The sequence below is a fragment of the Gopherus evgoodei genome, chromosome 4 (genome assembly GCF_007399415.2).
Source record: "Gopherus evgoodei ecotype Sinaloan lineage chromosome 4, rGopEvg1_v1.p, whole genome shotgun sequence".
NCBI classification, from domain to species: domain Eukaryota; kingdom Metazoa; phylum Chordata; order Testudines; family Testudinidae; genus Gopherus; species Gopherus evgoodei.
The window spans coordinates 73,462,842-73,488,285 of record NC_044325.1 but is presented as its reverse complement, the minus strand read 5'-3'; the positions used below and the strand labels follow the sequence as shown (position 1 = coordinate 73,488,285).

The following is a 25,444-nucleotide window of genomic DNA, read 5'->3' as shown; positions in this document are numbered from 1 at the left end:
CTGCACCTCGTATTCCAAATGAGGTCTCAGTAGTGAGTCGTGTAATGGTAATAACACTTCCCTATCTCTACTGGAAATACGTCGCCTGATGCATAATAGGATCACATTAGGCCTTTTTCATGGCTGCATCACGTTTGCAGCTCATAGTCATCCTGTGACTGACCAATACACCAAGTCTTTCTCCTCCTCTGTTGCTTCCAACTGATGTGCTCCCAGCTTATACCAAAAATTCTTCTTTTTAGTCCCTGAATTTGCACTATTAAATTTCATCCCATTTTTATTATTCCAGTTTTCCAGGTCATCCAAATCTTCTTGTATGATATGCCCTCTTCCGTATTGGCAATACCTTCTAACTTTGTGTCATCTGCAAATTGTATTAGCATATTCTCATTTTTTGTGCCAAGGTCATGAATGAAAATGTTAAACTAAGAATGGTCCCAAGACCAATCCCAGTCCCTGAGGAACTTCACTAGTAACCTTCCTCCAGCCTGACAGTTCATCTTTCAGTACGACCCGTTATAGTCTCCCCTTTAACCACGGTCCTGAGCCACCTTTCAAGTGTCATATTAATCCCCATCTTTTCCAATTTAACTAATAATTTCCCACGTGGAATTGTTTCAAATGCCTTACTGAAATCCAGGTTGATTAGATCTACTACATTCCTTTTGTCTAGAAACTCACTTATGAAATAAAGAGATCAAGTTGGTCTGGCACAGTCTACCTTTTATGAAACCATTTGTATTTTATCCAAAAAATGTCCTTAACTACTTTCTCTCTTTCAATACTTGTTCTAAGATATTGCAGACAATTAAGGTCAAACTAACCGACCTGTTGTTTCCCAGATCCCTTTTTCCTCCCTTTCTTAAATATAAGTACTATATTTGCAATTCTCCAATCATAGGATATGACCTCTGAGTTTATGGATTAATTAAAAATCCATGCTATTTGGTTTGTAATTTCATGTGCCAAGTTTTTTAATATTCTTAGATGGAGGTTATCCAGGCCCCTCAATTTGGTCCCATTAAGCTTCTTTGAGTTTCTCTTCCACCTCAGATGTGGTAATTTCTATTCTCATATCCCTTTTCCCTTTAGCCACCCTGCCACAGCCCCCAAGTTTCTGATTACTCTTATGAAAAAGTGAGGCTAAATATTTGTTTATGTGTTGGGCCATGCCTAGATTATCTTTAATCTCCACCCCATCCTTAGTATTTAGCAGTTCCACTTCTTTATGTTTTCTTTTTATTTATATGGCTAAAGAAACATGTACTGTTGGTTTTCATTTCCTCTGCAAGGTCCAGCTCTGCTTGGCTTTTGGCAGTTCTCACTTTTTCTCTACGCTTTCTGACCTGCAAGAGGTAGCTTCCTTGCTGATCCATCCCTTCTTCCATTCCTTGCAGGCTTTCTGCTTTCTCTTAATAACCTGTTTTGAGATGCTTATTCATCTAATTTGGCCTGCAACCCTTTCCTACAATTTTTCCCCCTTGTTTGGGATGCAGGTTTGAGATAGCTTCTGCAACTTTGACTTAAAGTAATTCCAAGCCGCCTCCACATTCAGATCTTGAGTTCTGGTCCACTTCTCTAACTAATTCCTTTAATATTTTTTAAGTTTTCCCTTTTGAAATCAAGGGCTGTAGTTGCAGATCTATTTTTGTTTATCTTTCCATTTAGTTTAAACTGAATTAACTCATGATCACTTAAACCAAAATTGTCCTCTACGACCAGTTCTTCTATGAGGTCCTTGCTACTTACCAAAACTAAATCTAAAATGGTATCACCTCTTGTTCATTTCAGGGCTATTTGGTGAAGAAATTTATGAGCTACCACATCCAGAAATATCTGGGCCCTACCATTATTAGTAGTACTTGTTCTCCAATCAATATCTGGCATATTAAAGTCTCCCATAATCACAAAATTTCCAATATTTTTCATTAAAAATAATAAAGTTGTCACTATCCATATCCAAATCAAATCTTGGAAGTCTGTAGCAGCCCCCACACAGTGTCGCAGTGCAGCCTCTGTTACTTTTCTTTCCCCATGTGATGTTGACCAAGATTCTATTTTATCCGTTCTATCACTTCTAATTTCCTTATACTCTACCTCATCGTTAATATACAATGCTACTCCACCACCTTTACCTCTGTTTCTGTCTTTCTTGAACGGCACATATCCTTCAATATCTATATTCCTGTCATGACAACTATTCCACTATGTTTCTATTATCCCTTTAATACCTAGTTTTACTTCCTGCACCAGTAATTCTAGTTCATCCATTTTGGTACTCAGGTTCCCTGCATTAGTGTACAGACATCTTAGTTGTTTCTGCTTGGCTTTGCCCAGATTCCTTACTTCAGGTACATTTTACTGCCAGTATTGCCTAACTGACAGTTACTATCAGTGGTATTCACACTTTCTTTCCTCATGTTGTCCTTTCTACTGCCTTCTATTGTTCCTTTCTCCATTACTGTATCCTCTCCTATCTGATTTTTCTCCTGCTCTGTATTAGAATCAAGTGGGAAGATTACATGAGCATCTCCCAGCCATCTCCCCCAACTTCCATGTTTAAAGCTCTTTTAATCAGATGGGCCATCTCCCATCCCAGATATCTATTTCCCTCCCTACTCAGTGAAGTCCATCACAAAAGAACAATTCTCTGTCCATGAATGCCTTCCAGTAGTTGATCATCCCAAAGCCTTCACTTACACCATAGCCTGAGCCATCTGTTGATCATCATAATCTTATCTCACATTCACTCTCCTCTACGAACAGGTAGAATCCCACTGAAGATCACCTGAAGATCATTTCTTTAAGCATCTTCCCCAACGTGGTGTAGTCTTCCTTGATGCATTCCAGCAGGAATCAAGCAGTATCTTTTGTTCCCATATGAAGGACAATCAGTGGATTCTTACCTGTTCCCATTAGGATCCTCTTCCGCTTCCGGTCCACATCCTGTATCTTAGATCCTAGCAGACAGCACACCCTTCTGTGATCCAGATCAGTTCTGGTGACAGGCCTGTCTGCCCTTCGTAGTAGGGAGTCTCAAGTAGTGCAAAGCTACCCCTTCCTGTTGGTACAATTTTCCAGCCTTCCCCTTTCTGTTCTTTCTGGCTGCAAGTCTTTTTTTCTGTTGTTATTTGCAATCTTCTTCAATTCATCTTCTATCTTCCTGGGGCTCCAAACTCTGGCTATCTCCATTGGCTCTTCCTCTCTTCTTGTAAGACTAGCTGCTCTTCTCTTCTTTTTTGCTCTCTCATGTTCTGGTACTGTCTTCCTTTCCCCTTCCTTTTCCAACTCAGCAAACCTGCTCCTTAACTCTGTTTCTCCTTCACTAGCCAGTCTTTTCCTCTGGCTTGTTCTCATAGTCACATGCTTCTGCTGGCCACTTTCCTAATCCAGCAGTCTGCTCTCAGAGTCCTCTGGTCCAGCTTGCATCTGCAAGTCTTGAGTTTTCCTTTTAGCCTTCTATCTCCTTCCCTCCATCATCTGCTCCACTCCCCTTTGAAACTCTAGTTCCGGGGTCCCTGTGCGCCCACAGGGACATCTAAATGCGACCACATCCTGGCCAGCAGTGGAGCATCTGCCAAAATGCCACCGAATTTCTGCGGCATTTTGGCGGCAACACCTCTCAATGACGTCACTTGTCGGCGGCAAGTGGCGTCATCGAGAGGCGTCACAGCTGAAATGCCACAGAAATTCGGCAGCATTTCAGCGGATGCTCCACTGCTGCCACGGTCCTTTGTCTGGCACCTGCCAGACGAAAAGGTTGGGGACCACTGCTCTAGTTTCTAGCTGCATCTCCGTACCTCAAATCTTCTCTTCCATCAGATCTGTCAAGTGGCACTTCAGGTACCGTCTCCAGAATGATGTACATCCCACAGGTACCACATCCAGTCATCTTCATTGTCTCTACCCTTCTTCAGAACCCTACCATTTATACTTCTGCAGCTGTCATAGCCTTCCCTCCTAACCGCCTGTCAAAAAAACAAGAACACCCTACAAATGCAAAAACCAAAAGCAGACCAGCACATAGCCCCTCCCCCAAACTTCCACTCAAACTCTGTTTTCAGCTCTGTTTTCTGGCTCCTGTGCCACTGCTCCTTTATGCACAAGTCTTAACTAATCAAGTCAATAATCACAACTTGCCACCTGAGGAGAATGAAAAGTTGAGAAGGGTAAAGGTAGGAGTCAGAGTGGGATGAGGAAACTCAAGAGATGGAAGGGGATGGAGTCACTGAAGCAGGTGCAGGGGTTAGAGAAAAAAACTGGGAAGCAATGTCTGTGACTGAGGCAAAAGAGGAAAGAGTGATGGGGGGATGGATATAAAAAGAAGGGGGGGGGGCTCTGTGTCAGATTTTTTTTTCTTTGTAGAAACTGACAAGATTTATGCAGAGAGGGAAAGTCCTTATCTCCTTATATTAAAGTCTTTATGGCAGCCTTTCAGTCTCTATCGTGACTCATCTCAGACTCTAACCTTCCCTCTTAAGGTTTCTTTGAGACTGAGTTTTGAACCAGAGGGGAGTATTCATAAGACTGTCACAACCCCATTTGGATTCCATTGTTCCACTTAATCAATATTCAGTATAATATTAAATAATAACTGCACACCTCTCTGGAGAATTTAAAACAATGACCCTTTAAAAATGCAATTTTATACCTTATATATCAATATTTAAATGAATACCAAACAATTTATACTAGGGCTGTCAAGTGATTGAAAAAATTAATCTTGATTATAAAAATTAATCGCAATTAATCGCATTGTTAATAATAGAATACCATTTATTTAAATATTTGTGAATGTTTTCTACATTTTCAAATATATTGATTTCAATTACAACACAGAATACAAAAGTGTACAATGCTCACTTTATATTTATTTTTATTACAAATATTTGCTCTGTAAAAAAACAAAAGAAGTAGTATATTTTAATTCACCTAATACAAGTACTGTAGTGCAATCTCTTTATAATGAAAGTTGAACTTACAAATGAAGAATTATGTGCATTAGCATATCTGGCACATAAATACCTTGCAACGCTAGCTCCAAAAGTGCCATGCAAACGCCTGTTCTCACTTTCAGGTGACATTGTAAATAAGAAGCAGTCAGCAGTATCTCCTGTAAATGTAAACAAACTTGTTTGTCTTAGCAATTGGCTGAACAAGAAGTAGGACTGAATGGACGTGTAAGCTCTAGTTTTACATTGGTTTTTTTTTGAGGCAGTTATGTAACAAACAAAAATCTACATTTGTAAGTTACACTTTTATGATAAAGAGATTGAACTACAGTACTTGTATGGGGGGAATTGAAAAATGCTATTTATTTTATTTATCATTTTTAAAGTGCAAATATTTGTAATAAAAAATAATATAAAGTGAGCACTGTACACTTTGTATTCTGTGTTGTAATATAAATTAATATATTTTAAAATCTAGAAAAAAATCCATAAGTATTTCATAAATTTCAATTGGTATTCTATTGCTTAACAGTGCGATTAATCGCGATTAATATTTTTAATCATATTTAATTTTTGTGAGTTAATCGTGTGAGATAACTCTGACTAATCAACAGCCCTACTTTCTAGTTTTTTAATCAAAATGTCATGTGGTACCAAGTCAAATGTCTTACAGAAGTCCAAGTATATTACATCAACACTTCTACCTACATCAGCCAAATCTGGAATCACAGGAAAACAAGATATCATTAGATTGACAAGATCTGTTTTCTATAAACCCATGTTGATTGGCATTAATTATGTTACTCTCCTTTAATTCTTTATTAATCAAATCCTGTGCCAGTTGTTCCATTATCTTATCTGGGATCAATGTCAGGCTGAGAGGACTATAACTACCTGGGTCATCCCATTTACCCTTTTTGAAAATTGGCACAACATTAGCTTTTTTCCAGTATTCTGGGACTTCTCCAGTGTTCTAAGACTTACTGAAAATCAGTGCGCTCTGAAGCCAACTCTTTTAAAACTCTTGGATGCAAGTTATCCAGACTTTCTGATTTTTACAACGTATGGCTTTAGTAGCTGCTATTTTACATCTTCCCATTATATTTCATATGTAAAATTGGATTACCTTTATTTTTCAGACTCTCATATTTCACAAATATGTTTCTTAATTAATCTCAAACTTTCCCCCAAATTCTCCTTTGGCAAGAGTTTACACATCAGAAATTTCAGGTGAAGAAATTTTGTTTTGATAAAATTAGTGATAGAAGGGTCACAAGTGGGATTATAAAGAAAAGATAGTTGTAATTTTAGGGCCTGACCCTGAAAGCCCTCATGGGAAGTGACTTTACTAAACTACACTTGTGAGTAAGGATTATTCATCTGAATAAAGTTTGCATGATTGTGTTAATATTTCATTTGATTCTAAGTCATCAATTTGATACATTTTTGTTTTCCATTCATTTTTATTAAACTGCTTATTTTCATTCCCCTGAAGCATCCCTAAGAATGTTTTTCTTAGCATTTCAGTCTTCTTCCATGTAATTACACTGTGTAGTATTTTTTTCCCTCTATAGTCAATACATTGTCTCAACAAATTATTGGTTACTTTTTTATCCCATGTGTCTGATTTTTCAAGATTGTATCACTATCAGAAAGGTGGTGTATCTCTAACTTTTGGGGCCATCAGTTCAATAATCATAGAATCATAGAACTGGAAGAGACCTCAAGAGGTCATCTAGTCCAGTCCCCTGCACTCATGGCAGGACTAAGTATTATGTAGACCATTCCTGACAGGTGTTTGTCTAACTTGCTCTTAAAAATCTCCAATGATGGAGATTCCATAACCTCCCTAGGCAGTTTATTCCAATGTTTAACCTAAACCTCTCTTGCTGCAAGTTAAGCCCATTGCTTCTTGTCCTATCCTCAGAGGTTAACAAGAACAATTTTTCTCCCTCCTCCTTGTAACAACCTTTTATGTATTTGAAAACGATTATCACATGTCCTCTCGTCTTCTCTTTTCTAAACTAAACAAACCTGATTTTTTCAATCTTCCATCATAGGTCATGTTTTCTAGATCTTTAATCATTTTTGTTGCTCCTTTCTGGGCTTTCTACAATTTGTTCACATCTTTCCTGAAATGTGGCACCCAAAACTAGACACAATACTCCATTTGAGGCCTAATCAACGCAGAGTAGAGCGGAAGAATTACTTCTCGTGTCTTGCTTATAACACTCCTACTAATACATCCCAGAATTATGTTCACTTTTTTTGCAACAGTGTTACACTGTTGATTCATGCTTAGCTTGTGGTCCACTATGACCCCCAGATCCCTTTCCACAGTATTCTTTCCTAGGCAGTCATTTCCCATTTTGTACATGTGCAACCAATCGTTTCTTTCTAAGTGGAGTGCTTTGCATTTGTTCTTATTGAATTTCATCCTGTTTACTTTGACCATGTCTCCAGTTTGTCCAGATCATTTTGAATTTTGATCCAAAGCACTTGCAACCCCTCCCAGCTTGGTATCGTCCGCACACTTTATACACGTACTCTCTATGCCATTATCTAAATCATTAATGAAGATATTGAACAGAACTGGACCCAGAACTGATCCCAGTGGAACCCCACTCGTTATGCCCTTCCAGCATGTTTGTGAACCATTGATAACTCTCTGGGAACAGTTTTCCAACCAGTTTTGCACCCACCTTATAGTAGCTTCATCTAGATTGCATTTCCCTAGTGTGTTTATGAGAAGGTCATGCGAGACAGTATCAAAAGCTTTTAGTAAAGTCAAGATCTACCATATCTACTGCTTCCCTCCTATCCAAAAGGCTTGTTACCCTGTCAAAGAAAGCTATCAGATTGACTTGACATGATTTGTTTTTGACAAATCCATGATGACTGATACTTATCACCTTAATGTCCATATGGTTGCTGTATATACTATTTGCACATTTATGACAATCTGATTTTTAATAAGAATAAAATGTATTTCCAATAGCATGTGTTATAAACACAGGAAGGTCTAAGAAAAGATTTTTAGGATAATGAAAGGTAGTTCCTGGGCCCACTGGCCCTCATCCTAACTCAGGGTTTGAAAAACCCATTACTTCATTTATTTCTTTTTCCAACCAGTGGGTCCTCAGACATTAATTTCCAGAGAATCTGTTCTATTAGGTATTTTAGTTAGGTATCTTGCCATATGGGCTGTGACAATAATCTTCTGAATGTGAACAGACGCATTAATATCTTTCTCAATCTGTAGACAGAGGGTTCCAATGCATCTTTAGCTGCTCATAGCTTTCACAAATGCCAGTAGAATGAAATTAACTCAGCTGCAGTCAATGTCACCAATTCATAATCCTGTGTTCAGCAGTGAAACGGGCCAGAATTATCTCCATATCACCCTGCTGACTGGGAAAGTTGTGAGCAACAGAAAAGACAGGCACTCAAGCTAATCATTAGAGGATACAAAGAAGGAACCTGGCCAGCTGGTATATACAGACTCATATACCTAACATTCAGGATACTAGGAAAGGAGGAGATATCCACAAACAACTCATCCTTGCAACTGCAAGGTGGCTGGTGGAAGGGCAGAGTTGGAGAAAACTATTCCTTTGCAGAAGGCAGGAAAGGATAGGAGGAACACATTCATGAAGAGCTCCCTACCATTGTGATAGTCAAGAAGACTGTCAAGAACACGGTGAGGAAAAGAGAGATCCTTCTACTTTCCAGCAGTGGAGGGTGGGAGTGGAAAGGGAAGCTTCATAGTTATCAGACACCTAGGGCTAAATTCATTCCTGCTGTGGGGTGTGTACCAGCACAGGGAGTAAGAGGAGGCAGCTTATGCCTCTCCTATTAAGGTCCATTGTTCAGGCTAGGACAGGCATCAAGGCTACTCAAATTGCACCCCCATTTCAGTGGCCCCTATATTCCATTTCAGATGCAAAGTCACCAGGACAGTAAGAATACCCTGACCAGGCCGCTTCTTGTCCCCAGTCTACCTGTTTCTTTCTCTGCCCTATCCCTACTCTGCTTCCACTTCTCCTCCAAGTTCAGATGCCCTTTATGTCAAGAACTGTTGTGAAGGGGGTATTCATTGGTTGCCCTGCAGTAGCCAGAAGCTCATTAAAAAGATGCCTGAATAGGATCCAGATTGCGGCACCCTGACAAGCCCACCTCTTTCACAGCACCTGAAGGTTGAGATCTGGCTTCTCACCAAGGCTTTGCCCCTTGTTCTGACTTGTGCCCACCACCAAAACATCTTTCATGTTGGCCTTTGGCTAGTCATAGGTCTTGTACTCTGGCTAGTGGAAACTCATGATTATTCTTTTGGAAATTGAAAATAGGATACTGTATTGATCCATTAGACTGTGAAACTCTCATTGAGGAGAGAAATTTAAAAAATATTATTCTAAAGCTCTAATGTATTGTAGCTGGTGTTCTATGATCAACTCTACACCATACAGTCGGTTGTGATTGGGGAGTAAATACCACTAAATAAGGGCAATTTGCCCAAATAGCCAAGTGGTCTCAGAAAAAGGAGGAGATTAAAATACTGGACTGCAACTTTGAAGACGGCTGTAGGGAAAACATTATACGGTATAGGCAAAATATATTACAGAGTATATTGTAGAACCAGCCCTCACAGCTCTTAGAACTCACTTCTCTGACACTTTTATATGTCTTACAAGATTATAAAAAACATGAAAAATGAATGAATAATTTGAACAGGCAGTCCAATTATAATAGACAGTTTTGTATCTCTGGTTGGTTGGATCTAAGTGTTACAGTAATAGGAAGATAGAAGCTTTCTGAAGCTTACTATTTTAGAAGCAAGAAAATCTGTTTCTTAAATTCACTGTATTTCCGCTTTTCGTTGGGATTGGATAGAAAACTGAACAGAAGAGCTAGAAGGAGAAAAGTAAAGGCTAGATTTACTTTCATAACCCAGCATGCATAATTAAATAGTTAGGTTTGCTCATAAATTGGTATAAATCATCATAGTTCCATTTATTTCAAAGGAGCTACACTGATTTTCACCAGCTAAGGATCTGGCCCTTAAATTGCAGTTCATAAATGGCAGGCCAGAGTATTTGAAAACAAATGACATATGAAAAACAAAAGACCACGCACAGCAATGGGTTGGTAAAGATAAAGTTTGTTGTGCTGCTACCCTTGCTCTGTTTCTCTCTGATAAATATAATGCTTCAAGTTCCAGAGCTATAAACTCAGCACCTTTCATCAACACCAAATTCACTTAATTTTTTTTTAGAAGAAACAATAACTTCACTACATGGAATAAAAAGGAATATGTATTCAGTTCTTGACCTCTGTTCTTAGATTGTCAATAGGGTGATCAATTAATGCTTCATGTGGTTCTAGTTTTGTGATTGGGACAACAGTCCACTAGGAACTGGATTCGGAGTCTTAACTCCTTTAGACAGGCCATGAAAGAACCGTTGTGTGTTGGTAATCTTTCGGTCATTATTGGCTTGTGTTGGATTTGAATCTTAGTTCTAGAGGCCAAAAGTTGCATGTCTTGCTGCCAGTCCCCTGACCCTTTTAGTCCCTTCCCCCATTGAATTGTTTGTTTGTTTATATTGTGGTGTATCACAATGCAGTCCTGAATTTTTCAAGACAAATTGTGGTATGTTCCATGCATCTGTGGTTAGAGTCTGACCTTATATTTGCTGATAGATTGTTTTGGAACTACAAAGGTGCAATTCTTGCCACCAGAACAGAATTCTAAAGAAGGTTGAGCAGAGAGACATGGGGTATTTTAAGTAGTTTTGGATTCAGATGCAAGATTTTGAATAATTTTTAAGTACAATATATTTTGGACTGTTAACTGCATCTCTTGTCCTGTTCAGATTCCAGACTCCATCATTTCTCGTGGTGTTCAGGTGCTCCCACGAGACACAGCCTCTCTCAGCACTACCCCTTCAGAATCTCCTCGTGCCCAGGCCACCTCTCGTCTCTCCACTGCGTCCTGCCCAACACCAAAAGTAAGTGCAGTGCCTTGCCATCTCGCAGTGTATAATCTGATTGATAGTTCCCTTCTGCTGGTGAATGTAGGATCGCATACAAGATTATGCTGTTGAAAATGACGAATGAAAAATAGTGTAGTACATTCCTATGTGTACTGTTACACAAATTACAGTGTGGGGCCAGCAATAGATTACGAAAGGTCTTGTATAATTTTATGGCTCCTGTATTGAACCATTGCTGCAGCTCCTATTTGCCAACAGTGAAGCATATTACATATATGAAAGCACTTGTCTTTTGTTATCTATTGCAATATGGATCATGAGTATGAGAATGTTAAACCTTTGAAATTCTCTGTTCATTCCCTGAATACTGCAGATAACCCTGCCACTGATTAACAGGATTAAACTAATAGAGTACTTTCGCTAAAAGGATGTGTGCATATTTATAACCTGGGCTGGGGCAGCTCTTTGCCCCAATATAATACTGATGAAGCCAACTTGTTTTGCTTGTTGGAGCCAACTTGTTTTGCTTTAACTTGAATACTTGCTGCCTGATATTTGAAAACAACTCTAAATTGACTAGAAAGAAAGTTTTAATGCCAACCTTTTGGGATTGTTATTCAATTCTTTCAGATTATTCCATGCTGGTTTAATTTATTCAGGTGAACTCCGTTTATATGTGTTTTATATCAGACCTTAAAAACAGTAAATTGGAAGCTAAGGAAATGAACTAGTTGCAAGACCAGTAATGATCATGATTACTTTCTGCTGGATAGTTCGCCATTTGTGTTCAGCTAGTGTTGTCATATCACAAAGTTCTCTTTTTGATGTACATTATACCAACATGTTAAAAGACTTGTAGCAAATGACAAACAGCATTCCTTCTCATCTAACTGATCATGATCCTTAGAGATTATTCTGCTTGCTAAAATGATTGCAGGTGTCTGACTATTCATTTTTCTTGCTATCTCATTTCTTTTCTGTCAGCAATTTAGATTAACCTGTAGCCACCCATGGAGCTGTTTCAGTTTAACATTTTTGACAGTTTTATGAACTGCACACCTTGACTATAATAGAATTTTGGTGGCAGCATGTGGTGGACTTCACTAAGCAGTTCATTGCTTTCAAAACAAGATTCAGAGAAACCTTCAGCTTTGCTTGATTTTATTTCTTGCATTTGCTTTCCAAAATAAATTGTCACTTACAGGATGGTCTCATTAAAATACAGCCTGGAAGGGTATTAAATAGGAATACCCAGGACGAAAGAGGAATGCACAAGCCAGGAGAGGGAAACTGTGGGCCCAATACCCAGAGTTTGTGCCTTTTGAAAAGATTTTGAAGCAGGAGTGTCCACACACAAAAAAAAGCACAGGAGACCAATAAAAGGCCTAAACAATATTCATTATACTATAGAGAGACTCCCAATGAAATTGAAGTAGTTAAAGCAATATATGGCAAAGGGAAGGAGCACAGTGTGCAAACTCTGAAACAGAATCCACACTATTGGACAGTCTTCATGAGATAAGGGGTTATACAAGGAAGCTAGAGGGAAACGCGAAGCACATAGTGAGATTGAGGTTTTTCCATATGAAGTTGGTTGGAATAAGTCCCCACTAAACAAGGACCACCATTTTGTAAACTTAATTTAGCCCATGTTTAATTGTCATTTCTTACCGGAAACTCAACTGTATTTTCAAGACAGGCTAAATCACTGAGCACCTTCTAGATAGAATTGCTGTGCTAGATCAGACCACTTGTCCACTTATTCCAGTATTGTACTTCCAGCAGTAGCCAGTACAAGCTGCTTCAGAGGAAGATTCAGGAAAACCCAGCAATAGACAGTTTGGGAATAATTTCCACACAGGAATAACTTTCTTAATCCCCAATATTTAGAGGTTGGATTAAAAACTTGATATTTTACTTCCCATAGAAAGCTCTTCGGTTTTTTTTATTCCTTACTGTAAAAATTCAGGTTATTCTTGTTATCCATATAAATGTTTTGTCATCTTTTAAATCCTGCTAAATTTTCAAGAAACAGATAGCTACCAAATATAATAGAGTATACAGTTCTTGCCCGTTCCTTAGGGAATACTCATGTTTCTTGGTATCTCTACAATTTTCATTATTTTTTCCTTTGGAACCTGGATTTCTAATCATACAACATGCAGGCAAATTTCACTGGAGCTGATGTCAGAGCTCTTGACTCACTCAGGTAATGGTGTTAACTATAAATTCTAATCTGTAACATGGAATTGATTTGTTAGAATCTGTTTATTTTAATCTGCAAGTGTTTAACATATGTATCATTTAATATTCCTGTTCTTGAAGTTCATGTTAGATTATGGAGAATCGTAAACACACACATACAGGGATTGTAGTGTAAAATAGAAAAGCCTTAGCAGAAGGCAGTTCACAATCCACATAATTATACACATAAATCACAACTCCCGTCAACATATTAACATAGAAAACTATTTCCTCAAGCGTACAGGACAAAAGATTTCTTTATGAGCTACTGTCGTAAACAGATAGTTAAGTGTTAATGTCTCTTTTACCTGTAAAGGGTTAAGAAGCTCAGTAAACCTGGCTGACACCTGACCAGAGGACCAATAGGGGGACACGTATACTTTCAAATCTTGGTGGAGGGAAGTCTTTGTTTGTGCTCTTTGTGTTGTTGTTGTTTGCTCTTGGGACTAAGAGGGACCAGACCTACATCCAGGCTCTCCACATCTTTCTGAATCAGTCTCTCATGTTTCAAACTTGTAAGTAATTAACCAGGCAAGGCGTGTTAGTCTTATGTTTGTTTTCTCAACTTGTAAATTTTTTTTTGCTGGAAGGATTTTACCTCTGTTTGCTGTAACTTTGAACCTAAGGCTGGAAGGGGTTTCCTCTGGGCTATATGAATCTGAGTACCCTGTAAAGCATTTTCCATCCTGATTTTACAGAGATGATTTTTATCTTTCTTTCTTTAATTAAAAGCTTTCTTTTTTAAGACTCTGATTGATTTTTCCTTGTTTCAAGATCCAAGCGGATTGGGTCTGGACTCACCAGGGATTGGTGGGGGGACAGGAGCGGGGTTGGTTAATTCCTCCTTGTTTTAAGATCCAAGGGGTTTGGATCTGTGTTCACCAGGGAAGTGGTGAAGCCTCTCAAGGCAACCCAGGGAGGGGAAAGTTTTGGGGGGAGAGAAGGTGCCCCAGACACTGAAATTCTGGGTGGTGGCAGTGTTACCAGATCTAAGCTAGTAATTAAGCTTAGAAGGGTCCATGCAGGTCCCCCACATCTGTACCCTAAAGTTCAGAGTGGGGAAAAAACCTTGACATGCTGGGCAGCAGTGTGGGATTTTTAGGAACCAAAAGCCAGTAGGATTTTTTTTTCTCTCCTTTCTAACTGCTTAGAAAGCAGTCTGAGGGCAGAGGTGTTAAGTTTTTTTAACAAGGGTCTTTGTTATGAGGAGGCTTCAAGCTGTGAGCAAGCAGACAGCAAAAGGAATTTACAAGCTGAATTGTTTTCTTTCTTTTTGCGTCTCGGGTATAGTTAGTTAGAAAATCTCTGTTAACAAAGCAGCCCTGAGCTGAGTACATCCCAGTCAGTGAGCTGCAGAGGGGTGTGGCCAGCACAAGAAAGCAGGAAAATGAGTACCAGTGAAACAGTTACCAAACTAGAACTGGCTAGGCTGGACACAGAAGAGAAAGCCAAAGAGGCTGACCACAGGAGAGCTATGGAGATGAAACAAAAAGAGATGGAGATCTAGAGGGAGGTCCACCAGCAGGCCCTAGAATTAGCAAAGGCTAAGCCGGATGTACTAGCCAACCCTAACAACCCTTCTCCAGGTACTGTTTCCAATCCCAGAAAATTCCCCATCTACAAGGCAGGTGATGATACTGAGGCCTTCTTAGAAAATTTTGAAAAGGCCTGCCTTGGGTACAGCATCTCTGCAGACCAGTACATGATAGAACTGAGGCCACAGCTCAGTGGACCCTTAGCAGAGGTGGCGGCTGAAATGCCTAAGGAACAGATGACCGATTATGATCTTTTTCAAACCAAAGCCAGAATCAGAATGGGGCTAACACCTGAGCATGCCCACCGGTGGTTCAGAGCCCTGAGGTGGAAACCAGATGTGTCATTTACCCGACACGCCTACCAGATTGGGAAGAATTGGGAGGCCTGGATATCAGGAGCAAATGCTAAATCTCTGGAAAAGCTGTCCTTCCTAATGCAAATGGAGCAGTTCTTAGAGGGTGTTCCTGAGGAAATAGAAAGGTACATCCTAGATGGGAAGCCCAAAACTGTAACCGAGGAGGGGGGGATTGGAGCCAGATGGGTGGAAGTGGCAGAAAAGAAAAAAAACTACTAGCAAGGGGAGCAAATATCAGAAGGGGCAAACTGAAAATAAACTCTATCACCGAGGGCAACCCAAGACCCCACCTACAACCCAAGGAAAGCCCCAGACACCCTATTGTCCCACCTCACCAGTCTCCAGCAACCCACCTCAACCCAGTGACCAGTCAGCTGGGCAATGTTTTAAATGTAATGAACTGGGACATACGAGGGCCAACTGCCCCAAGAACCCCAACCTAGTACAGTTCATTACACCACCATCACACCAAAGATTCCCAGGACCAGATGCGTCTCAAATACACTCAGAGCGAAGGAAAATCTTGACAGTGAGCGGAAAGAAGGTTATCATGTGGAGAGACACCATGGCACAAGTGTCAGCTATCCACCAATCCTTAGTGAACCCCAAATTCATCAACCCAGAGGCCCAAGTGACAATTCACCCATTCATGTCAAAATCTTTAAACTTGCCTACAGCTGAATTGCCTGTCCAGTACAAGGGCTGGTCAGAAATGTGGACTTTTGCAGTCTATGACAATTATCCCATCCCCATGCTACTGGGGGAAGATTTGGCCAACCAGGTGAAGCTGGCCAAGAGGGTGGGGATGGTCACACGTAGCCAAGCCAGGCAAGCTTCCAGACCCATCCCTGTTCCTGAGCCGTCCACAAGGACCCCGTCTGTGTTACCAGAGACCCAGACAGAGGTGGTGGAACCGGATCCCCTGCAACGACTGCAATAGCCATAGTGCATCCAGTCCTAAAACCGGAACTGGAAAAGCAACCAGCACCAGAACCGTTGCCATCACTGACACCAGCGCTTGCAAACCCATCTACAACTCCAATGCCAGAGGGCACCAGCAGGCCTGGACTGGCAGAAGCAGCAGACAGCCCTACCCAAGAGGCTCAGCCAGAGGCTAAATATCACATAGTGCACCAGTGGAAAGCGGTTCGCAATCAACGAAAACAACCCCATCACCTACATCGCTTCCAGAGGGGACCAAGCCCAAGTCCACAGTCTAAGGAGGAACTGATGTCTCCAGCACAAGGGAACAGTTCCAGGCTGAGCAGGAAGCAGATGACAGCCTTCAGAATGCTTGGGAGGCAGCATGGAGCACCCCACCACCTCTCAGCAATTCTAACCGATCCCGGTTTGTGGTGGACTCTTTCTGGTGGACACCAGGAAGACTGGCTTCCTCAAAAACAGTTGGTAGTTCCAACTAAGTACTGGGGAAAGCTCTTAAGCTTAGCCCATGATCATCCCAGTGGACATTCTGGGGTGAACAGAACCAAAGACAGGTTGGGGAAGTCCTTCCACTGGGAGGGAATGGGCAAGGATGTTGCTAATTATGTCCGGTCTTGTGAGGTGTGCCACGAGGTTAAGGGGCCATTACAGTTGGTGAAATAGCAATGGGAGAGGTTTACGCCTTCTATAGGAACTAACATTCTAGACTTTGTAAGCAACCTAGAAAGCACCCTCCGACACTCTTTAGCCCTTACTAAAAACCCTAAAGGATGTTCAGGAAGAGCAAAAGGCCTGGTATGATAAACGTACCAGAGAGCGTTCCTTCAAAGTAGGGGACCAGGTTATGGTCTTGAAGGTGCAAACAGGCCCATAAGATGAAAGCGTCATGGGAAGGGCCATTCACGGTCCAAGAGCACCTAGGAGCTGTTAACTATCTCATAGCATTCCCCACCTCAACCCTAAAGCCTAAAGTGTACCATGTTAATTCTCTCAAGCCCTTTATTCCAGAGACTTAAAGGTTTGTCAGTTTACAGCCCAGGGAGGAGATGACACTGAGTGGCCTGAAGGTGTCTACTACGAAGGAAAAAGTGACGGTAGTGTGGAAGAGGTGAAACTCTCCACAACCCTGGAACGTCTGCAGCGGCAACAGATCAAGGAGCTGTGCACTAGCTTCGCCCCAGTGTTCTCAGCCACCCCAGGACGGACCAAATGGGCATACCACTCCATTGACACAGGTAATGTTCACCCAATTAGAACCCCACCCTACCGGGTGTCTCCTCATGCCCAAGCTGCTATAGAACAGGAGATCCAAAACATGCTACAGATGGGTATAATCCGCCCCTCTAACAGTACATGGGCATCTCCCATGGTTCTAGTTCCCAAACCAGATGGAGAAATACGCTTTTGCATGGACTACCGTAAGCTAAATGCTGTAACTCGTCCCAACAACTATACAATGCCACGCACCAATGAGCTATTGGAGAAATTGGGATGTGACCAGTTCATCTCTACATTAGACTTAACCAAGGGGTACTGGCAAGTACCACTAGATGAACCCGCCAAAGAAAGGTCAGCCTTCATCATCCATGCAGGGCTGTATGAATTTAATGTGCTTCCTTTCGGGCTGCGAAATGCACCCGCCACCTTCCAAAGACTCGTAGATGCTCTCCTAGCAGGATTGGGAGAATCTGCAGTTGCCTACCTCGATGATGTGACCATTTTTTCTGATTCACAGGCAGAACACCTGGAACACTTGGAAAGGTCTTCGAGCGCATCAGGCAGGCAGGACTAACTGTTAAGGCTAAAAGTGTCAAATAGGCCAAAACAGAGTGACTTACCTTGGACACCAGGTAGGTCAAGGAACGATAACTCCCCTACAGGCCAAGGTGGATGCTATCCAAAAGTGGCCTGTCTCAAAGTCAAAGAAACAGGTCCAATCCTCTTAGACTTGGCTGGATATTACAGGCGATTTGTACCACACTACAACCAAATCACTGCCCCACTAACAGACCTGACCAAAAAGACCCAGCCAAATGCAGTTAAGTGGACTAATGAATGTCAGAAGGCCTTTACCCAGCTTAAGGCAACACTCATGTCTAACCCTGTGCTAAGGGCCCCAGACTTTGACAAACCATTCCTAGTAACTGCAGATGCATCTGAGCGTGATGTAGGAGCAGTTTTAATGCAGGAAGGACCGGATCAAAACTTCCATCCTGTCGTGTTTCTCAGCAAGAAACTGTCTGAGAGGGAAAGCCACTGGTCAATCAGTGAAAAAGAATGCTACGCCATTGTGTATGCCCTGGAAAAACTACGCCCATACGTTTGGGGACGGCGCTTCCAGCTGCAAACCGACCATGCTGCGCTAAAGTGGCTTCATACTGCCAAGGGAAGCAATAAAAAACTTCTTCGATGGAGTTTAGCTCTCCAAGATTTTGATTTTGAAATTCAACACATTTCAGGAGCTTCTAACAAAGTAGCTCTTGGGACTAAGAGGGACCAGACCTACATCCAGGCTCTCCAAATCTTTCTGAATCAGTCTCTTGTGTTTCAAACTTGTAAGTAATTAGCCAGGCAAGGCGTGTTAGTCTTATGTTTGTTTTCTCAACTTGTAAATGTTTCTTTTTGCTGGAAGGATTTTACCTCTGTTTGCTGTAGCTTTGAACCTAAGGCTAGAAGGGGTTTCCTCTGGGCTATATGAATCTGAGTACCCTGTAAAGCATTTTCCATCCTGATTTTACAGAGATGATTTTTATCTTTCTTTCTTTAATTAAAAGCTTTCTTTTTAAGAATCTGATTGATTTTTCCTTGTTTCAAGATCCAAGCGGATTGGGTCTGGACTCACCAGGGATTGGTGGGGGGACAGGAAGGGGGATGGTTAATTCTTCCTTGTTTTAAGATCCAAGGGGTTTGGATCTGTGTTCACCAGGGAAGTAGTGAAGCCTCTCAAGGCAACCCAGGGAGGGGAAAGTTTTGCGGGGACAGAAAGTGCCTCAGATACTGAAATTCTGGGTGGTGGCAGTGTTACCAGATCTAAGCTAGTAATTAAGCTTAGAAGGGTCCATGCAGGTCCCCCACATCTGTACCCTAAAGTCAGAGTGGGGAAAAATCTTGACAGCTACAAACTCCATTCTATCTTATTATATCCATTAAAAGTTTATTTTGTCCTATGTACCACAACCTCAGTAACTCTTAACTGAATCTGCTGTTTAGCAAAAGATCATGTGACCCTCTCAGTCAAGAACCAAGCTTCAGCAATTATAGTAACAACTATACTGGATTAATATACATGCAGATTCAGAAGTGATGGGTTATGAAAGGTATGTTAGGATTATGGGGTAGGGTGTTGATAGTCTTGGTTGGTTAGGTGGGTAAGGAAAGGTTTATAACCTCTCATAAGCTTATTTTGAAAAAATGTATATATTACATATGCATGTATAGCATGTGGTCAGACATATTTTAAAAGTCAAAATATATTTTAAAAATTAATTTTCTCAGTTTTTTGCAGTTTCTCCCACGTTTTCTGAAATTTTACCACTAACGCATCACTAACTATAGACTAATGAGCTCTGCATATGTATTTAGAATCAATCAAAAGTTCTATTGCTTCCCTAAATTATCCCTAAATTTTGTCCTGTGTTAATCTAGTTCTTGGTTGTTAATGAAGCTGGATTTTCACTGAGACTGCGGGAATAGGGTCATCAGCCTGTAATCAGTCAAGGCCCCAAAAAGCTACTTTAGTTGCTCTGATAAGGTTTGGCGCATCTCTACAGAATTCCTTGTGGTAAAATGCAAACTGTGTTTTGAACAAAGCCCTCTTTGGGCTCAGTGCAAATGTCAACATATTTATGGTAGTTGGTTGCAGATGTGGAGACAACATTTCTAAGAGTTTTACCAAAAAACACTGGCAAACTTGAGGTATCAATCCTCTTTTTTCAGTCAGCCAACCAGGAATCTCACTGGGGTGCAGAATAATTTTTGAACTTTTTCAGAGTGTTCTTTAAGCCTGTGTTAAGTATTACGTCTTACTTCAAGAGGTTTAAATTGCGTTCTGAATATCCATATCTTAAAAGTATAGGATGATAACACCTAAGCAGTTCTCTCAAGTTTTCCATATCACTTTCACTGGCTGAGCAAATCACAAGATCTCCTTATCATAATAATCTCTATATTCTTGGATGACATTTTGGCCAATTTAGATGCAATATCCTTTCATATCAAGAAGCAATACCATTAAGTAGGAACACATTTTCCCCTATGAGACTGCTTGTAGCCTTTATTGAGTAATTTCTTTTGTTTAACCAAGCAACTTGAATTAAATGTCAATGTTCATTTTTTCCTTTAGCTTTTCCTCTGTTTTCTTCATCTGCAGCATCTCACAGATTTAATTTGCCATCTACTATCTCAAAGAGCATATCCAGGGCAAATGCTTAAATTATGTCCTTAAACTGCTAATTTTGGAGCACACAGTTCTATGCTGTTACCCGTAAAGAAAGTTGCAACTTTCCTTTTCAAGTTCAAATCTTCCCTTCATTTTTTTTAATGACAGAACCAGTATTTCATTTTTTGCCATTGTTGTGTGTCAGAGTCACAAAGCAGATGTTGAAGAGCTGCAAGAAGACTAGGGACAGGGGTTTTAAATTATCATCATGAATATATTCCAGAAACAGCAATGATATCAAAAACATCTTACTAATGGGATCATCAAATTCATCATTTTTTTGCTCTTGCACTTTAATAAACAAAGTTTCATTCAATGCCATATGTAATCATTAAGAATCCAAAGAAACCAGTTTTCTGCTTTTTGAGATAAGCACATTTTTGCTATCTTGCTTTTCTCTTGACAATTTTTACATTTTATTTTTTTTTAAATTATCTGTTTTCTTTACTTCACTCCCTCTTTCTTGTTGCTTACCCGGTCCTTCATCTTTAGGACCTTGAATCAGATATATTTGTATGCTGATATTAGGTAATATGTTCACTCCTGTTTGGAGTAGTCAGCAGCGACTTTCACTTTTACTAGTTATAACAAGAAAGAACAAACGAGTGAATTCACCACTTTGAAAGATATGATGAGGAAGCCAGGTTTGGCTGGAGCCCCACTATCATGCCCTATTAATCTTACAGAAGTTTTAGATTCCACATAATCCAGTCTTACACAGTTCACAGCTCCACCCATTCCCCTCTCTTAGTATGTAAGGACAATTGATTCTGCCAACTAACTACATCATCCTCTCCCATTGCTGGTGGCTACCCATTCCCCTTCCTCTCAAGGTTTCTAGACGGTTCTGTAACTTTCTTACTGATTCTTAGTAGGCTTAATAAGAACTTCATTTTCCTTATCACTTATCATGATAGTTAAAGTTTATATTCCCTGAGTAAAGGTAGAGAGACCATATTCCAGTGTAAAAAAAATTTCAGATATGTATGTGCAGCAGAGTGCTGTACGCCCCCGTTGGCTCCTGTCTCTGCTAGGTCCACAAAGTCACTCTGAGACCCTGGGGTTAGTAACCACAGGAACAGGTTATTCATAGGCTTGTTCCCACCACCATTTCACCACATACAGTTGGCCATTCACCGTCTGCAGGATGGAGAGAGGGGAAGAGCTACCTCCCTGCTTCCACTCCCTGCCTTTTCCCTTTCTTTCTGCTCTTCCCCGGCTTCCTTCTCCTGAGGCTTTTATACAGCCCCCAGGCTAATTAGGCGGCAGCTGTCTCTGCCTCCCCAATTAGGGCCAGGTTATCTCCAGCCAGCTCTGATCTATCCCCCTAAATGGGAGCTGGCATGACAGAGGTTTGAATCAGCAACCCTTTGCCCAGCACGCTGTCAAACACCTCCCCCTCTTCTCTAACTGCCAGGGTCACCCTCTGTGTTCTCTCTTCCTCTAATGTCTATGTGGGAGTCTTTTCTCCTCTTTTGGGTCAGTTCCAGAGTTTGCCATGTGGGGTTCCTTCATCTCCCTTCCCCCCCTGAAATTGCATTGCGTGGGGGAGTGGATGGCCCTACAGATCCACTGCAACGTACAGGTCCTTGCACCATTCACAGCCCCCTGGGTGTTTCCCTGTTTTTACCCCCTTCCCTTCCATCAGAAATTCGGGGTTGCAGGGGCGGCTCCAGGCACCAGCGCAGCAAGCGCATGCCGGGGGCAGCAAACCTCAGGGGGTGGCCTGCCAGTGGCTGTGAGGGACCAGCGGACCTCCTGCAGAATTGCTGCCAAATCCAGGTGACCGGGGCAGACCTCCCATAGAAACACCACCAACGGCTGCCTGACTGCCATGCTGGGGGCGGCAAAAAACTTAGAGCTGTCCTTGGGGGTTGGTCCTGGCCCTCTCCCAGACACTCAGGGCTTCCTGTCCCCCATACTCATCCAACAGGGCCTGGGTCTGTTCCTCTGGGGGTCCGCTAATAAGGGTCTCCACCGGGCCTTATTCTCTGATCGAGGACTCTGTAATGGACATCTCACCCATAGCTTCACTCTCCATTCTCAGGCTCTATTGTCTACAGGTTTTCTGCTCGGAGGTCTCTATCCCCTTCCTCAGGGAATCTCCCCTTTTTCTTATCTTGGGCTTTCTCCCTCTTCCCACCTTCCCTCCTGGAAAAGGGTCCCAGTCCGTACCCACCACCACTGGATAAGGCAACCCCTTTACTATCCTGACCCATTGCCAGTTAAAACTGCCCTGAACCTCGAGGGGCACCTGGGCATAAGGCATTGCCTCCTATCCCTATGGATGCATTCTACGTCCATCTTCACACCGGGAATCCACCAGTGCAGTCTCACCAGCTTCCTTTGTACCAGAGAGCAAGCCGAGGCCGAGTCCACCAGGTCTTGCTGGGGTTTCCTCCCCACCATTACCGGTGGACAGCTTCCGCTCCTTCCCCTGGCCTCCAGTGTTTGCCCAGACACAAAACTCTGCCCACCCACAATCTGTGTGTGGGCAGTTCCACTTCTGTGTCCCGGTTGTCTGCACTGCTAGCAGACAAACAGTCTGGACCCTATGGGAGCCCCTCACGTGTCCTCCCATTTGTTCTGCAGACCCTTCCCAGACGGCGGTTCTCTGGGTCTTGTTCCAGTCTCCACTTCCTTGCTCAGCCATCCTTCTTCCTGGGGAAGTCCTGCCTCCGCGTACTCCTCTATAAGCTTACAGCCACCTCGACCATATTTGGTTGGTGCCTCCTCACCAACACCTTATGTTCTCTGGGAGGCCCTGTAAAAACTGTTCTAGGATGAGCACATCCATAATCTCTCTCACTGTCTGTGTGTCTAGCCTCAGACAGTGGGCAGTCCAGTCCATTAACTTTTGGGCAATTACCCAGGGCTGCAACCCTTCCATCCACCTCGCTGGACTGGAACTTCTGGCAGTACTTCCCCGTGGACAGCCCTTCCTGATCCAGGTGGTTGCCTTTACCGCTTCATAATTCCTGGCTTACTCTTCACTTAGTGCCCTGTAGGCCAATTGGGCTTCGCTGGTTGGTAGGGAGCCAGTCCCATCCAGCCCCCCGCGGCTACCCGTTCAAAGGTGCTAGGAAGGCACTGGGTCATCTGTCAGGCCAATTTTATACAGTCCTAAGCTCAGCGCCCCGAACGCCATCCCCTCCCGTGGGACTCATCATTTTCTGCAGGAGCTACTGTTGAGATGCTGGGCTGCGCCCAAATGAAGTCCTGCAGGCTCTTCTGCTGTTCAGCCTGCAGGTGAGCAAGACCTGTCTCTTCAGCTGGTGGGCTTGCTGAAAATTCTGCATTGCCTTCCACACCTCCTCCTGCTGCTTGACCAGCCATTGCAGGGTCTCCTCCATCTCTGGGCTGCCAAACATTGATAAAGCATGGGATTCCCGACAAGCTGCCATGTGTAGCACAGCGTGGCAGGGACCCTTGGCTCCTGTCTCTGCTAGGTCCACAAAGTCACTCCAAGACCCTGGGGTTAGTAACCACAGATGCAGTTTATTCACAGGCTTGTTCCACCATTTCACCATGTACAGTTGGCCCTTCACCATCTGCAGGCAGGAGGCAACGAGGGAAGAGCTACCTCCCGGCTTCCACTCCCTGCCTTTTCCCTTTCTTTCTGCTCTTCCCCAGTTCCTTCCCCTAAGGCTTTTATACAGATTCAGGCTAATTGGACGGCAGCTGTCTCTGCCTCCCCAGTTAGGACCAGGTTATCTCCAGACAGCTCTAATCTATCCCCTAAATGGGAGCTGGCATGACAGAGGGCTGAATCAGCAACCCTTTGCCCAGCACCCTGTCACAGTATGTAATGTTTGTGTAAATACTTCAGAAAAATCCGCCCCGCCCCCCCAAAACTGAAAACTCTTAACCACCCTCGCTAAAACAAAACAAAAAAGTAACACCAGCATGGTTTATTTCTGGAATAAAAATTCTGTTTTGGGTTTTTCAACCATGACGCCTCGTTGCTTCCTCTCCAATATGGTCATTTGAATACCAAATAAAGTGAGATAATACTTAAAAGTTACAATCTGGACCTTAATGTCAGTTATTCCATGCAGTGAAGTGAGTTATCAGTTTTAAACTGAAGTTTTAAATTAAAACCAATTGTGACTGTTTTCATTCCCAACCCAGGGCCCTGTTGCTGGCAGGGTTGCCCGTCACCAGCTTGGCAGGGATCATGCCGAAATATGCCAAGCTAGTCTCTAGTTATACAACCAACTCCCGCAGAGTTTCCTGGGGTCACTTCCTTCCCGTTCTCCGGTTCTTGCCGTCTCGGGGTTCTCACAGTCTCTATTCCCTCTGTGGTGTCCTTGCCTAGGGGTCTTGGGTCATCACCATCTGGCTGGCCTCTGCATCCTGGAATGCAGGAGGATTTTCCAAAGGAGCATGCAGTGCACCTCCTTTCTCGCCGGCAGTCAGCCCAGACTGAGCTGAACTGTTTCCTTTTATAGCCTAGTTCCAGCTGGAGCATGCCCAGCAGAGCTGAGGGGGTGGGGCCTCCTGAGCCCAAAGAGAAGAATTAACCCTTGCAAAACAAGTGCAGGGCTGGTACACCCATCACACAGTGCAACAACTAGATATCAGGGCAGTACTAGAAGATTCTTTTTGGAGATTCTAAACTAAGCTCCTGGGAGAGTTCCTGCTTGGTATCCCTCCAGGTTTCATTCTATTTTATTCTACTTATACTTCCCTCATTATCATGTTTTCAGTATCTACAGGGAATGAGCAACTCTGACAGATTGGCTCAGCTCCAGGCAGTTGACTCCATGAGAGTGGAATATCATCCTTCAAGTTTTCACAAGCATTTGCCGCAATGTAAGGTATCTTGCAATAGATTAGCTGTCCTAAGTGGTGATTCCTTAATTTCCCTTGTTGAAATATTTTGGTTTCTCTTCTAAAAGTGTTCAAGACCATCCTTAAAATCTTTGCTTTCCCATCTCTGCAATCATGCAACCATAAGAGAGCGGGATTCTGGTTGGAATTTTTT

The 25,444-nt window shown here is 42.3% G+C and overlaps 1 protein-coding gene across 1 annotated transcript in view; it reads left to right on the top strand.

Moving 5' to 3' along the window:
• The window catches only part of GPHN (gephyrin), a 562,913-nt gene that overhangs the window by 357,474 nt on the left and 179,995 nt on the right, over positions 1-25,444 (top strand). Inside the window, 1 exon segment of the mRNA XM_030559799.1 lies at positions 10,823-10,957. Within this exon segment, the coding sequence (XP_030415659.1) occupies positions 10,823-10,957 (135 nt within the window).